The sequence below is a fragment of the Haliotis rubra genome, unplaced genomic scaffold (assembly GCF_003918875.1).
Source record: "Haliotis rubra isolate DU_JTF1 unplaced genomic scaffold, ASM391887v1 Scf1097, whole genome shotgun sequence".
NCBI lineage: Eukaryota > Metazoa > Mollusca > Gastropoda > Lepetellida > Haliotidae > Haliotis > Haliotis rubra.
In genome coordinates this window covers 79,010-95,471 of record NW_025765000.1, presented here as the reverse complement: position 1 = coordinate 95,471, position 16,462 = coordinate 79,010, and the positions used below count along the sequence as shown (strand labels likewise).

The 16,462-nt window shown below is 41.1% G+C and overlaps 1 protein-coding gene across 1 annotated transcript in view; it reads left to right on the top strand.

The window, feature by feature from the left end:
• Nucleotides 1-14,476, top strand: part of LOC124283859 — a 39,373-nt gene extending 24,897 nt beyond the window's left edge. The window contains exons 43-53 of the mRNA XM_046719888.1: nucleotides 13-152; nucleotides 332-479; nucleotides 954-1,148; nucleotides 1,263-1,466; nucleotides 9,893-10,642; nucleotides 11,187-11,399; nucleotides 11,727-11,822; nucleotides 12,934-13,247; nucleotides 13,375-13,570; nucleotides 13,727-14,092; nucleotides 14,140-14,476. Coding sequence (XP_046575844.1) covers nucleotides 13-152; nucleotides 332-479; nucleotides 954-1,148; nucleotides 1,263-1,466; nucleotides 9,893-10,642; nucleotides 11,187-11,399; nucleotides 11,727-11,822; nucleotides 12,934-13,247; nucleotides 13,375-13,570; nucleotides 13,727-14,001 — 2,531 coding nt within the window. The 3' untranslated portion in view covers nucleotides 14,002-14,092; nucleotides 14,140-14,476. The remainder of the gene's footprint in view (nucleotides 1-12; nucleotides 153-331; nucleotides 480-953; nucleotides 1,149-1,262; nucleotides 1,467-9,892; nucleotides 10,643-11,186; nucleotides 11,400-11,726; nucleotides 11,823-12,933; nucleotides 13,248-13,374; nucleotides 13,571-13,726; nucleotides 14,093-14,139) is intronic.
• The last annotated feature ends 1,986 nt before the right edge of the window (nucleotides 14,477-16,462 follow it).

Below are 16,462 nucleotides of genomic sequence, written 5' to 3'. Positions count from 1 at the left end.
AATGTTTTACAGGGCGTGAGCTGATACCAGGACTCAGCTACAGTGTATTTGTGCGGGCATGGTATGACGAGAACACATACAACATCTACAAATCCGACGGCGTCCTCATTGATATTACAGCACCCAGAACATTCTCCCGACAAGGAGTAGCGGTGGGTGGGTTTCGATCACTTGTGAACCATACAAAACGTACCAAGTACATCATGACAACAAGAGTATCTACATTTCATTGTATATGAACGAACGAACGTGTGTCTACTTTTGATTACAATGAGCCTATTTGATAGAGCCGTTTTGGTTCAAAGTCACCATCCTGTGGTTTTCTTTATAGGTGAAAGAGCACATGGAATCTGGAGACAGGAAGGACATCGATTACCAGCATCGCGTAGATAGGATATACCTGAGCTGGAACAATGTACTGATGGACACACAGTCAAGACTCCTGAAATACAGGTCTTACACAAGTACTTCACCGGGCGGTATGTTTAAAAACATGTTAGTGAGTGAGTTAAGATTTAACGTCAAATCGGCATTATCTCAGCCATACCGTGACGAGAACAATGTAATTCGTATCAATAAAAAATATATTGAGATAATAAAAACCTGTCATCGAAGGACAGTAAAACTACTAGAATATCACAGCTCTTAATTTAAAACAAGTACACTATCATAAAAATATATCACTATAGAAAACAATACGATATAAAACCGGGCTATAGATCGCCAACAACTGAAGGCTGATCATCATACCAGGGACTAAAAACATGTTAGCTAAGGACAACGAAGAATCTGTTGTAATGCTTTCGCATAAAATATACTAGACAAAATAAGTTGATTGATATTTTATCAGTGTGTCAATGAATAAATATATCATTATTCATAATTTCAAAATTTACATATATCCCTAACTATTTTTGTCCAGTATATATTCAAACTGGGTCTGTATGTTTCAGGTTACAGCATACATGCGTCGTCTGACATGACTGCCACGAACTGCACAGTGTCTGGGTTGTCTCTGGAATCTGGAACAATGTACTACTCTAATATCCTTGCATATAACAAAGCAGGACTGGTTGCCTGGGCATTCTCAGATGGGGTGCAGATTGATGTCACGGCACCAGTAGCAGGGACTGTAGAAGATGGAGACGGTAGGCATAGGATTTCTGTACCATTCAGCGATGAAAGAATATAGAATGTATATTGTAAGTGGCATGACATATTAAGACGGTCAACATAATTTTGTCTTTCCTGTCACTGTCCAGGGTCCGGTGATGTTGACTACCAGTCCTCCCAGACACGGGTATCTGCATCCTGGTTTGGGTTTGCTGACAAGGATTCCACAATCATCAAGTATTTCTGGTGTGTTGGTTCAACCAATGATACATCTGCATGCAGCATCGTGGATTGGCAGGATGTGGGGCTACACACATCAGCAAGAGCACGCCTGGAGTCACCACTTGCTGATGGTAAGAACATAAATAATTGATGTGATTGTTTTTGAAACGACACTGCAGCTCACCTTACACACACACACACACACACACACACACACACACACACAGAGACAGACAGACAGACAGACTGTATGTGCACGAAAATGCAGAATCAGTTAACGTGGGAAATACGATGTATTTAATATGACTAATTATGTCTGTTACGAAATGATTGTGTTACACATGTAAACTTATTTTTACTATTATCATATCGATTAACCGTGCATTTAGAACGATGGATTATGTTAAAAGAATGGACGATAATAATCGCAAGTCGTGAGTTACTGACGTGAGCAAATTAATTTATATTTATGGTTTTAGCTATGCGTGGGATTTTGAAAATATCGTTAACACTGATTTATTGGTTATGCAGTTTTTTTCAACGAGTTAAAGATTGAAACATCCAGTGTATATTTTCAATGTTAAATGAACATTCTAATTCATGTGTCAAAAGTACGTTTAATATGGAATCATACTTGTCAACTTTATATAACAAAGATTTAAGAAGATTTTTATCACTTTTACGAGTAGGTGAATTAAATATCATGAAGAATGCAGGAAGAAGAAATAATATCCCAAGAGAATTACGATTTTGTCCATTTTGTAAGAACATGTTAGAAGATGAGGTTCATTTTTATGTCTATTTGCCCACTATATAATGATTTAAGAACAAGACATTTGTTAAATATTGACAGAAAAGTTAGAAATTCTCTCATCCACCTTGTTCAAAATGAAAAATGTAATTTTCTGACTAAAATTGACATTTTATACTTATCCTGACTCATGCTAGTTGCTTGTCTCCTTCTCCTTGCGAATGATAGTGGAACACTTGAATCCCTTTGAAGTTCCCTTCAAAAAAGCGGACGTAAAATCACTCACCCACAGTAGCCTCCCTTTGCCCCCTGGAGCCATTCTAGTCACAAGTTCAGCCATGCCTGTCACTCTCTCCTTCTTCGCACTAGCGGACTGTTGTGAGAGCGCCTGGATCCCTATACGGCACTATATCCTTTTTCTCTTTGGACATCTACTTCAAATTTTGTTGTATACGGTTTTCGGAAGAATATACCAACAATATGGTTTAAAATTTTGTCTAAATTTATATATATTTCACGTTCTTTGGCATGATTTTTCATCGTGTTTACAACTGATGAAAACTTGCTTTCGTTGCAGGTACCAGTTGTCTGCAGTTATCCTCATTTATTATGTCCTAATTGCACTATCAATTCCAGCTTGCGCTGTCAACTTTGTCAGCATTTATCTATTGTTGAAATGAATAATTACTTAATTTCTATTCATAGACGTGCTAAGGACTGGTCTAGACGGCATTCACAAGTCATGTCTAAATCAAGTGATTGCGCTGATAATAGTTTATTAATTACTGCTGCTGAAGTTCACCATTTCAGTGAATTGCCGGGCGTCGTTATGGGGCAGGTCGCTGTTCCAGGGGGGACCTCCAGTTCCAGGGAGAAGATCATCATCATCTGAGCTACCCTCTTCACAGACAAGAAGACCAGATTGTCTTCTACACGGAAGAGGAAGACGACCTCAGATAAGACTTTGGTGAAGTTTCCCCACAGTGCATCACATAGAGAGTCTGCACAAAGGACCAGCAATCTTCACATCGCATCCCAACGAAGAGGGAAGCCTGCGTGAAGGAGGAAGTCTGCATGAAGGCTGCTACATAGACCTCATCTACGATGACGAGCCTGCACAAAGGACCAGTAGTCTTCAGATCGCATCTCAACGAAGATGGAAGCCTGCGTGAAGGAGGAAGTCTGAGTGAGGACAACGATGATGCAGACCTAGACGTGCCGGAAGGACCTTCCAAGGAGCCTTCGCACAGGAGCAGAACTAGACGTTCCTCAGAGCATCGCAGAAGTCGGGCACATGGATCATCTTCACCCTCAGACGTGGATTTTCGGAGTGAGGCTGCATGCACGCACTCATCATCACCGAGAAGAGAATCCACACCTTCACGAAGGCAGAGGGATACGTCTCAAGATTCAAGGGAAGATTCATATTCCAATCGTTCACCTGCGGGCAGGTCTTCAGGCAGGTCTTCAGAAAGGTCTTCAGGCAGGTCTTCAAGCAGGTCTTCAGGCAGGGACACACGTCATCGTGGATCAGAAGATATCTAATGATGATTTGATACGCTCACCTTTCACCTGTCGACCCGATTGCTCAATCTCAGCGCAGCCTTGGTAAGGCTTCGAAGTTCCAGAGTCAACATGTCCCAACGTTCAACGCCAGGAAATTCCCGCTACTTCACATGGAACCCTTTATGAAGGCTCCAGAGATTGATAAGAACTACAAGATCATCAACGACTCCCATTGTAGAACTTACACAACTACTAGACGTACTTGTTTCGGGCTAGGCAGATCCAACATCAGCGGGCTTGACTCTCTTGAGGAAGGGGACAGCTTGACAGTTATCACCGGCCTAGCATTGGCATTGTCGCAGTCCTCAGCGTGACATCGTTTTTACAGTCATTATAGCAAAAGTATCAAATCGACAAGAACCTTTGTGTATTCAACACAAACTGGTTATTTTACGGCGCTTCATTGAGACCGATGACTACAGTCTACAAGTAACAGCGTTAAGCAAGTATGGAAACTTCAGCTGATCATCTGTATAAGATGACGACTGCATTATCTTCAGTGAAGAAGGAAACAATCACAGCTGCTAGGGAGACCTACATTGGTATTACGCGGCAAAATCTTTCGCGCGTTTTCCACTCAGCCTTCTATACACGTGTTCACTCGTGTAACTCCGGGACAAGTTGTACAGTGAGGTTACGGACAAGGCCGAGTGTTGATGAAGAAATCAACGACTGCACAAGATTTTACAAGGATCTTTTTCCTGCAACACCGGTGACGTCACATCGCGGGAATCTGCGATGAATCAAATTCTGCAATTTGATTGGTCCATGAGAAATAACGACCCTGGCATAGCTTACGTGCCAGAAAGTCGTCTACAGTTGTAAACAACTTTTCAACGTGGGGGGAAGGCTCCATTTACAGTCCAGTTAGCAGGGTACAGCGTGATTCGACTGTCTTCACGGGTCATAAGGACCTTTCCTGTCAGCAGATTGAAGATTGTTTATCCGGGGATTTGCAGCAACATACGTTAGACGATTTCTGCTCGCGACAGCCAGTCTACTATAAATAGACTTCACAGCGATGACAGTTCCAGTACATCTAGAGACGACGAATTATGCATTATCACTGCACTTTGTTAGGATTCTGGTGACAAGTTTTCTTGACATATTATCTGAAGATTGAAGAAATAAGCTTCAAGTCATTATTCCAGAACCGGACATTGCTCCGCTTCCATTACGGACATGGCAAGGGTTCCACTGTCTACTTACCTACAACATAGGACATGAGCAGATTTCTGGGAAGATGGTTAATCTCACCACAGAATCGTCTCAGAGGATCGTTGGGTCTAGATAAAAGCCATGGTATCTCAAGCAATACTCTCTCCGTTGACACTATGAACTTGGCAACCACGCCCACTACTGAGATTCGTCAATGCTCATCTCAACAATATGGATCCACTGGAGAGTCTGGAACCATACCTGCTATGGTAGACTTAGAAGTTGAAGGTTTGCGGAGGAACCTTTTTATCAGAGCCGGTTTGCAGCACTCAGTTCTACGTGGATGCATCACTACAAGGATGGGGTGCTCACTTCGACAACGAAGTGGCAGCAGGGGAAGTGGTCGAGTCAGGATCAGAGTCTGCACATTAACATGCTGGAGATGAGAGCAGTGATCAACGTTTTACAACACTGATTCAGCGTACTAAGGAACGCACGGCTCATGGTCCATACGGACTACTCCACAGTAGCGTTCTTCATCAACAAATGAGGATCAACAAGATCAACAATCTGCTAAATCTCAGCTTTCTCCTGTTCAGCATCGTCGACGACCTGAACATCTACATAAAGGCATGTCACATTCCAGGAGCAAGAATGTCATAGCAGACACCTTATCTTGTCCACTACAACCATCCCTGACGGAATGGATGTTACATCCAGAGGTGTTCCGGCTCGTCATACAAACAATAGGATCTTAGCTGATAGACCTGTTTGCAACAAAGTTCAACAAACAGCTACCAACATTCGTCTCAACGATCCCGGATCCTCAGGCATGGGCAACAGATGATCTAAGCATCTCATGGGAAGGACTAAAAACGCTTATGCGTTTCCACCTTCAGCACTATTGCCACAAGTGTTAAAGAAAATCAAGCAGACGACAACGCTGCAACTGATTTTGGTCGCGCCCTATTGGCCAGCGAGGGTATGGTTTCCTGCCCTCATGCAAGAACTCGGAAGTCCGACCCTGAAACTACCAGAGTGGTTGAACCTGCTCGTCAATCCACACAAAACGAAAGCTCACGGGAATCCGACAGTGTTCCAGTTACACGCGTGGAGCGTACCAAAACTAGCTTGAAGAAAAGAGGGTACTCCGCCAGAGCAGCGAAAGCAGTAACACTAGTTCTACGCAGGTCAACTCGCAACTTGTACGACGACAAGTGGCAAAGATTCGAACGGTATGCAATGAGGAAAGGCTTCACGGCAGTGAAAGCAACTCATCCTCAAGAGGCGGAATACCTGTGTCATCTACGACAGACGAGACACTTAAAAGGTTCAAAACTCTCAACGTACCTGGCGGCCTTCAGCACAGTTATGACCATGTAGACGGGTGTCAAGCTGACCAAGGTACCAGAGATACTGGCACTACTGCGCTCGTTCAAGTTGGAAGACCAACAAAAGAAATTCAAGGCTCCTGCTTGGGATCTCAACGTAGTTTTGCAGCATCTCACCAGTGATGCTTACGAGCCTCTAGAACGGACATCCTTCGAGTTTTAACACAGAAAACTCTGTTCCTGATCGCCTTGGCAACAGCAGCATGGATGTCGGAGATAAATGCTCTGGACTTCGAACGAACACGATCTGGGACTGGGATGGGATGTTATAGTGAGTGAGTGAGTGAGTGAGTGAGTGAGTGAGTGAGTGAGTGAGTGAAGATTTTAAGTCACATCGGCAATATTTCAGCCATATTGTGACTAAATCAAGTTATAAATATATTAACAATTTAAGGTAAATTATAAAATTCCGCCAACAAAGGACAGTAAAACAACTAGATTATCACAGATAGAAATATAAAACTAGTAACTAAATCTAAAACATTTGAACTATACAAGACGATACAATATAAAAACAGACTATAGATTGCCAACAACTGAAGGTAGTCCACCAGACCATGGGGACTTACAGTACATTTGCTTCCTGCATGGAACCTAGCTGGATTTACACCATCGCTTCAGCCGTTCGCAATTTAGCAAATCTAGCCATAGATTAAAAGAACAGGGATTCTACGATTAAAAAGGTGGAACGTTTTAATTTACTTCGAATGTTTTGGGACTTACGTACCCTCTCAGGAGGACAATAATTTTACAGTACTTTAACCCCCCTCGACGATACAGCCACTCACAATCTTAGTTACTAATTCAAACTTCCAATCATAAAATATTTATCTATTTACAAATCATTTAACAAATCTAATTCTTTTAAAAGGGCAATAATTAAATGAGAACTGATACTAGTAAAAAAAATCCTTCATAGTTCGTGATTTAAAATAATTATCCCTTGTGATTGAATATTCAACACAGTCAAGCAGGACATGACTGTGATTCTTTCATCACAAGGGATACAAAACGGAGGATCCTCACCTTTCAGTATGTACTCATGAGTATATCTTGTGTGGCCAATACGACATCGTCGTATGATGATGACCTCTTCAATTCTGGACAGACAACCCAAGTGGGTATAACCAATATAGGGTTTTATTTCACATCAATTTATTTATACCCACCTGGGTGTCCCACTTCTTCTGCATTAGGTCACGGATATAAGATCTGATGACAGCTTTATAATCTGAGTATGGAATAAGACGTGGTGTGACAGAGTTGTTGAGTGTTGCCTTGGCAGCAAGATCGGCCATTGTATTCCCAGAAATGCCATTGTGGCTGGGTAACCAACAAAAGACGATATCGTATTGGCCAATAGCAAGATCATTATATAATTCAATAATTTCTATTAAAAGTGGATGTTTACAAGAAAGATTTTTAGAAGCCTGAAGGCAAGAAAGAGAATCGGAAAAGATGATATATTGTTTATGTTTAGGATGTCTTTTAATGTATTTAAGAGCCGTTAATATGGTGTTTGGTACTGCTGTAAAAATAGAGCTGTTATCTGGTATTCTAAAAGATATTGTTCTGGATCCAATGACAGTGGCAGGATTTTATAGCAAAGAACCAGCTGCCCGGTCAACCCGACAGACAGTTCCACATCCCAGCACTATCTAAAGTCCTTGGGCCACAGGATATCCAGGATCTATCCTTATGCCCAGTCTGAGCATTAAAAGTCTACCTACAAATGACTAAGACGAGGAGACGAAAATTCAAGCGCCTTTTCATCCCTCTATCTACGGAGACGCCTACAGAGGTCTCACGTACGACGATATCGACCTGGATGAGAGCCGTCATCTTAAGGGCCTATAAAGCAGCAGGACTTGAACCTCCACGAGCCTCCAATCCTCACAAAGTCAGAGCTCTGGCGTTGACACTCGCTCTGCATGGAAACTGCTCCATCTCTACGACAATGGAGGGCTGCTTTTGGAAATCGGAGACGGTGTTTGCCAACCACTACATCAGAGACATTGCTACCGAGGACGTCTCCGGCATTCACCAGTTTGGGCCTCTTGTTGTAGCACAACAATTGACGGTTCCACAAAGGCGCTGAGATGAATCTCACCCATTTATCACGTGACTTGTAAAAGCCAACGCTCGGGAGAGCTAGAGCTTTAGAGTCCATGCGCACGTCTAGGACAGACCAGCATGAGTGATAGACCCTGTACTTGTAAAGGAATTACTCGTACATGAAGTAGGGTCGCTTCTCCACTTGATGCGAGCATCAAGAGATGGAGTTGCAATAAATCCACACATAATGTCAGGAGAAGAGTTCCAGAGAAATCTAACAAGTAGTGGTCCCCCTAGACTCATCTGAGGAAGATGGAAGAAAAGGATCAGCACAAGTGCCATCAGAAGTTCCTACGGGGGTTATGCAGGACGTAAATCAACAACCAATGAATCCAGAAGTGGCCTGACCCACCACCGATTCCGTTGGATTCTACAAGCAAATAGCATGAGTCAGGATAAGCAAAAATATGTAATTTTCTGACTAAAATTGATATTTTATACTTATCCTGACCCATGAGGTCAGCCCTCCCAACCCCCCATCATGGCACTTTGGATTTCCCTGTAAATCCGGGTGTCGGGCTCATATACGGAGAAAGTGACAGGCATGGCTGATCATGTGACTAGAATGGCGCGAGGGGTCAAAGGGAGGCTACTGCGGGTGAGTGATTTTACGTCCGCTTTTTGAAAGGAACTTCAAAGGGATTCGAGTGTTCCACTATCATTCGCAAGAAGGAGACAAGCAAATAGCATAAGTCAGGATAAGTATAAAATGTCAATTTTAGTCAGAAAATTCCATTTTTCATTTTGAACAAGGTGGATGAGAGAATTTCTAACTTTTCTGTCAATATTTAACAAATGTCTTGTTCTTAAATCATTATATAGTGGGCAAATAGACATAAAAATGAACCTCATCTTCTAACATGTTCTTACAAAATGGACAAAATCGTAATTCTCTTGGGATATTATTTCTTCTTCCTGCATTCTTCATGATATTTAATTCACCTACTCGTAAAAGTGATAAAAATCTTCTTAAATCTTTGTTATATAAAGTTGACAAGTATGATTCCATATTAAACGTACTTTTGACACAGAATAAGAATGTTCATTTAACATTGAAAATATACACTGGATGTTTCAATCTTTAACTCGTTGAAAAAAACTGCATAACCAATAAATCAGTGTTAACGATATTTTCAAAATCCCACGCATAGCTAAAACCATAAATATAAATTAATTTGCTCACGTCAGTAACCCATGACTTGCGTTATTATCGTCCATTCATTTTAACATAATCCATCGTTCTAAATGCACGGTTAATCGATATGATAATAGTAAAAATTCATGTCGACTTTAATAAGTTTACATGTGTAACACAAACATTTCGTGACAGACATAATTAGTCAGATTAAATACATTGTATTTCCCACGTTAACTGATTCTGCATTTTCGTGCACATACAGTTGGCCGGAATGCCAGTCCTTTACTCCGTTAGTTTATTAACTTCAAAAATCATTTTATGCCTTTCCAATGCACTTCAACTTCACTTTAAAACAGATATTTGTTGACATGTTGTCTATGCTGTGCTATGACCAAGTTTTGAAAATATCTCTGGTGGTTATGTGGTTATTATTTACAGGAACACAAATATGGGCGAAGGTTTATGCAGTAGACGTTGTTGGACACACATCTACAGTGGTTGTATCAGATGGGGTCATCATTGATTCATCGCCACCTGATGTTAAGGACATTGCCTATCTAGGGGAGAATCTGGTGTCCAATCCCTCCTTTGAGGAAAGCATTAGCCAATCCACTGACTGTCATCCTGAACTACCTTCATGGAAGGCTGGGAGGCACTCCTGCATCAGGCTACTGACACCTGGTGTTCACCATGCCACACACGGGAAGACAGTAGTTTCTGTACGAGGCAGCATACAGCAGAATGTCATGAACCTTGACGTTGGCAGCAGATATAAAGCCACCATCCATGTTGGGTATCCTTTGGACATTACTGTCAACCAGAAAGTAGTAGAAGGTTTCATATCGTTTGGGAATGACATCTTTACCTTCAGCCTCGATCCACACCTATGTGTAGACTCGTGTTATGGAACAGATGGACGGGTCATCCTGTGGAGCCAGTATAGCTTCAGTTTCCTGGCACAGAACGCCACAACACCGCTGACGATTGGGACGTCCTCCATCAGCATGGAAATGGCCCTGGATCACGTGTTGTTGCAAAGAGTGGATCATGTAGGGAATGCAGATACTATGGAAACAGAAAGTAACGTCAAGCTTCAAGCTGTCTTCCGGAAGCACTGGTCATCAGTTCACGTATCTTGGCACTTTGATGATGGAGAGTCTCCAATTGTAGAATACACAATGGCTGCGGGTGCGTTACACAGTAGAATGTCATATCAGTCTATAACTTGGTCGCATAACCTCACTTGTGTAACTCGAGAACATGCCCGACAATGATACTAACACTCAGTATTGTCACTTTATTGTCAAGTATACGGTAGAATTTCAATTTAACAAGAACAGCGTCTATATTCACGAGACAGTGATACACGTGCTAATGCCCAGATGTATGTAGTTGTTTAAATGTAATGAGCGTTAAAAAGATTGAATTAGTGTAAAGCCAAAAAAGAATCATATCTCTAAAAGGTTACCGGTGAAGATCTGGGTTTAGAATTGATCTTCAGTAGCCCATGCTTCTCGTAAGAGGCGACTAACTGGATCAGGTGGTCAGGCTCGCTGACTTGGTTGACACATGTCATCGTGTCCCAATTGCGTATATAGATGCTCATGCTGTTGATCACTCGATTGTCTGGTCCAGACTCGATTTATTACAGCCCGCCGCCATAAAGCTGGAATATTGCTGAGTGCGGCGTAAAAGTAAACTCACTCACTTACTCACTCGCTCACTCTTAAAGGTACTGTCTCCGGAGGAACTCAGGTGCAGGGCTTTAAGAGTGTTAGCCGACACGCACATGGAACTCTGTCAGGTCTGAGACTGTCCCACAAACAGAAACTGTTCCTGACCATCACTGCCAGGAATGCTGCTGGTCTCACAACCGTCTCCCGCCCTGACCCTATCACTGTCGACATGACCCCGCCGATGTTCTCTCACATCAATGATGGAGACGGTAAAGTGAAATACTTGTGGTTCTGTCAAACTACATTTAAGAAAACCAAATATTTGTCAGATTTAAAGAACGGCTCATCATAATCAAACAGTCATGCAAATGCATTTAAAAAGTTACATCAATACATATTTGCTTCAGTTAAAGCCTTTTGGAATATCAACTTTATATTTCGTGAATACAACGTTTCTTACTCATTCTTCCAGTGAATGATACAGAATAGATATATACATATACTCTTTGAGCAAAGTACATAACAAGATAACTGTGGATAATAACATATGAGCAACAACTGTATTGAGGTATAAGACTAATTTATTCTTCCTGTAGGGATTGACATTGACTACCAGGCTTTGGGCGATGTGTACGTCAACTGGGCAGTCGAGGATGCCGAGTCGGGTATTGTGCACTGTAGCTGGGCAATAGGTATATATCATAACCCAAACACAGCAGTTACAGACGTGTCCCAAATAGGTGACGTGGTATACTACAGTTCGTTCTACTCTCGTATATAGTGTAATAAAGTACACTTTCGCCCTGAGGTAGCATCATTTAAGTACGAGGACGCTTGTGTTATAATAGTTCAGGACAAAACTGTACTTTATTACACTATACTTGAGGGTAGAGCGAACTGTAGTTTTTCTGAGATGCCAAAATTAACAATCCTCGCTCAGGGCTAGCTGAGGTGCTGTTCTATTGCCTTGACTGCCCCCTAGTTAAGAAGCAGAAAACAAATGATACACAGTTTGAAGACAGTTTATGTTCGCGTTAAATGTCTTCTCTATATTATTTTAATTACATCTGCGATTTTTGTAAACCATATGGGGCAATATGAACCTCGGATTTAGTTTACACAGTAAATCCAGATTGAGCCGACTACTGACGCGACATCCACGAGATACATTGTGGCACTACGGACATGGGCTTAGTTAGCCAACGTTGCTGTGTCGCTGTTTAAGTGTGAGTCGAGCCGAGACATTTCGTTGCGTCGAAAAAGTTAAACGTAATGTTTCCACCATTGATGTTAGCCGAGTGAAGCAACTGCAAACCACAGAACGGGTGCTATGTAGTTGTACTGTAGGAGACTGTAACTGGCGATGTGAACTGACATGCGTCGTGACGTCGGGTACTTTTGATTACGAGGGGTAGCCTAGAATCGTGTGGTGACGTCAATACAGTGTGACGTGCTTTATCCCCTGATAAAGTACGGTCGGCGCCTTTGACCTCTTAGCGAAGCATCTTACAAACCAATTCGAAAACGCGCCACTACAGGTACTCTTTGGTAATTTGTTGATTGGTCTTTAGTTAACGCCACACTCAGTAGTATTCCAGCTATTTGGCGGTCTGTAAATGCTGGAGTCTGGAATAGACAATCCAGTGATTGAAATCATGAGAATCGATTCACAGCATTGGGTTACCATGATATGCATCAAAACATGTAATGGTACAGCGATTTGTTCATAAGTTTAATGTATTTGGCATACATTTAATTTATTACTATTTCTAAAACACTGTGAAAAGTAATTGTTTCCTCCAGGCAGGATACCAGGCAAAGGTGACATCAAGATGTTTCAGTTGGTTTCCCGAAGTCAAACAACAGCTAACTTTGACATCACAAACGTCAATATTAGCCTTCCTCTGAAGATATTCTCAACGGTTCGTTGTATCAACAACGTGGGTTTGATGTCGTCAGCCGTCTCCGATGGCGTAACTCTGACACATGATCAACTAAAGCCTACAATGGCGGCCATCTTGGATGACAAAGTCAGGTACTTCCATCAACGTGGCCAGTGCCTTAAAGACAACAGAGTTCGGATGCACTGGGCCCGGAATCATCTCCAGTCAACCGTGGTAAGTTTAACTGTCTTGCATCTACATGCGTGTTACAGGAATCTGACACATGTCATTTAAGTTAAAATCATTCACTCTAAGACCAAGTTGTCAGTAATGACGGGTGCATGTTGACTCTACACTTCAGATTAAGGTAACAGATGAGTTCGGCACATATCAGACCAGAGTAGACACCGGTGATGAGTTCGCCTCGTTGTGTGGGCTGCACCTCAAGAATTCAGCCTCTTACCCAGTTGCAGTATCTCAAGACAACGTGCTTGGGACACAAGGGGAAACAACTCTTCTTAATCTTACCACCCATGGCAATCCTCCGACAATAACAGGTTAAATTGTTCTATTGTTTTTCAGCCCTTTCACATTCAATTAAAATGTAATTGTCTTTAAAGAAAAACAAGTTTGTACTTGTAATTAATTCAAGAATTATCGAACTTAATAGTACTCACTCATCATAAATTATTATAACGAGTACATGTTTGTAGGATCTGCTGCGATAGCTGTGTCACTGAAAGGAAAGCACATCTCCCTGAACTGGGACGGGCTGTTCGTCTCTCCGTGGAAGGATCTTCAATATGAGATTCACATTGGAACAGTGGTTGGAGGAGCAGACATCTTGGAGGGGGTTCTCATGAAAAGAACGGAAACAAACCTGACCGTGATCCCCACCGATTCCATACCCAAATCTCTATTTGCAGCTGTGACGGCAATAGACCCATGTGGTTATAGTGCTCATTATCAGCAACAAATAGAACTTTAAACATGTCCACACATGGATCGTATTAAACACATATATGTTAAGTATACGCCGGCTTTATGAAACATATATGGAACGACGTCTTCTGTTTTTAAAGATACATTATATTAATTCTCAATATTGTTCGCCATGAATAATTTGCCATATACTTATTAACTGATGATTCAGGCATGTGTTATTGCACAGTCTTTATTTTGCATCGTGACACACAAAGCATAATACATATGTAGTAGCTGTAGAGAAAACTGATGCATATTTTGAGTTGTACAAAACCTTTGTACATTTTTCACCGTTATTCTAGATCAGTTTGGATTTGTTGCTAAACCATCATTCAGTAGTAGCGTGTTTTTGCATTATTTTTTACGCCAGTTGGTAAGATAAATAGTCTGATACTGTCATGTAGTGTTGATTAAGACGTTCATAAATAGATACATTTGTTATATATTAAAAAGTGACCATGATGCATTATTGACTCCAATGAATGTTGTATTCAATTTAGCTCAGCCGCGAACATCACAGCTGAAACAGTAACTGTGCACTGTACATGTGTGTCCATATATTTCCTTCCTTTGTATATAATGATACCTCTTTGAAACAATCATAATCTGGTATTAATATTGCCACAATACTTTAGGTAAAGTATTTGTCAAATTACAAACTTGAGAAATCAGCTTTACCTGATAGAACAACGAAGAAAAATGAAAAGCAGTTTACGACCACCCGATGATAATCAATCTGTCTGTGTGTGTGTGTGCACGCGTGTGCGTGTGCGTGTGTGTGTGTGTGTGTGTGTGTGTGTGTGTGTGAGTGAGTGAGTGATTCAAACGTTCTCCAATATACTTTCGTGTCTTAGGTGATTTGCATTCCATATACATAACCATGTATTAACTCAAAATATGGATAATATTAACTCAAAGCCACACACTCAGATTATTAGCATGTGAATTATATTATCAAATACTGATACTGATACTGTAGTTTACATAGAGACCTATTAGGGTTCCACTAACATGCGTTGAAAACACAGCGTAGCGTTTACTATAACATCTAATCTGCAAACGGATTGTCTGGTCCAGCCATGGAATATATATAGAACATTTCTGAGTGCGACGTTGAACAACAAACAATCAATCAATCTAAACTGAAAACACTGCACAATACCGTAAAGAGTTTGGATGCTGTTGCTTTAATCAACAATTTTGGGAAGTTGTTTTTAAGCATCACGCGATGGAATAGTTCATTTTCCTGTTATGCATCTTCACGTGTCCTGGGCCAATGAACAAGGAAGACGTGCTTCTGCCATTGTCTTGAAAACCAGGTTTCTCGTCCTGTATTTGTTCCGTGGTGGAGGCTGACCCGGAAGCCGTCTGCTCCGTGTCAGCTCCACCATCACTGTGTGGTTCTGCTGATGTCCACTACGCTGGACTCGACTAGATTCGACTGTTTATCACTGCGATTATTAATAGCTGAATCCTTAAAGGGGGTTAAAGCATCGTAAAATTATTGTCCTCCTGAGAGGGTACGTAAGTCTCCAAAAGTCAATTTCGCTCAATTTTAATCGTAATATTTTTGTTATTTTAAATTTCGCCTTAATCTTCCTACCATCGCCAGCGGTTGAAGGGATGGTGTAAATCCAACTAGGGTCCATGCAGGTAGCAAAAGTAATATAAGTCCCCATGGTCCCTAGTATGGTGATCTAGCTTCTGTTGTTGGCGATCTATAACCCGTGTTTTATATTGTATTGTCTCCTTTAATTAACATGTTTTAGTTTTACATGCTAGTTTTATATTCATATCTGTGATACTCTAGTATTGTTACTGTCCATCGTCGACAGGTTTTACTCTTCAAAATGTTTTCATTTTATATTGCATAAATTTTTTTCGTCACGGTATGGCTGAGATATTGCCGACGTGACATTAAATATTAACTCACTCACTGTTTATCTGGAGTAGTGTCTGGCAAACTCATTTAAACATAAAAAATACATATCTCAAAGGTCGACGCCGCAAAAATGCACATTTCCGTATGTATTGAGATACTTATCGATGTGAAGTATACAACATGTTGAAACAAACTGTAAACTAGTGATGAACAACGGGGAGAGTTCTATGGATATACATCTTCTATATTAAGAGGCAAGTGAGAAGTTACTTGTTGTAATGTACATACGGTGTTAGTAGCCACACCGAAACGTCCAACATATCAATAACAAAAAAGTTGTATATCCATATTGAGTGAGTGAGTTAGTATTTATCGTCACATCGGCAATATTCCAGCCATATCGTGACGAGAACAATTAATTATTGTATAATAGAACAATAAAATTAGAAATTAAAGGCCTGTTGAGGAAGAACAGTAAAACTACCAGTGTATCACAGATATAAAAGTAAAACTAGCATGTTATCATAAAACGATATTTTTAAAGAGAACAATACAATATAAAACAGGCTATACATTGCCAACA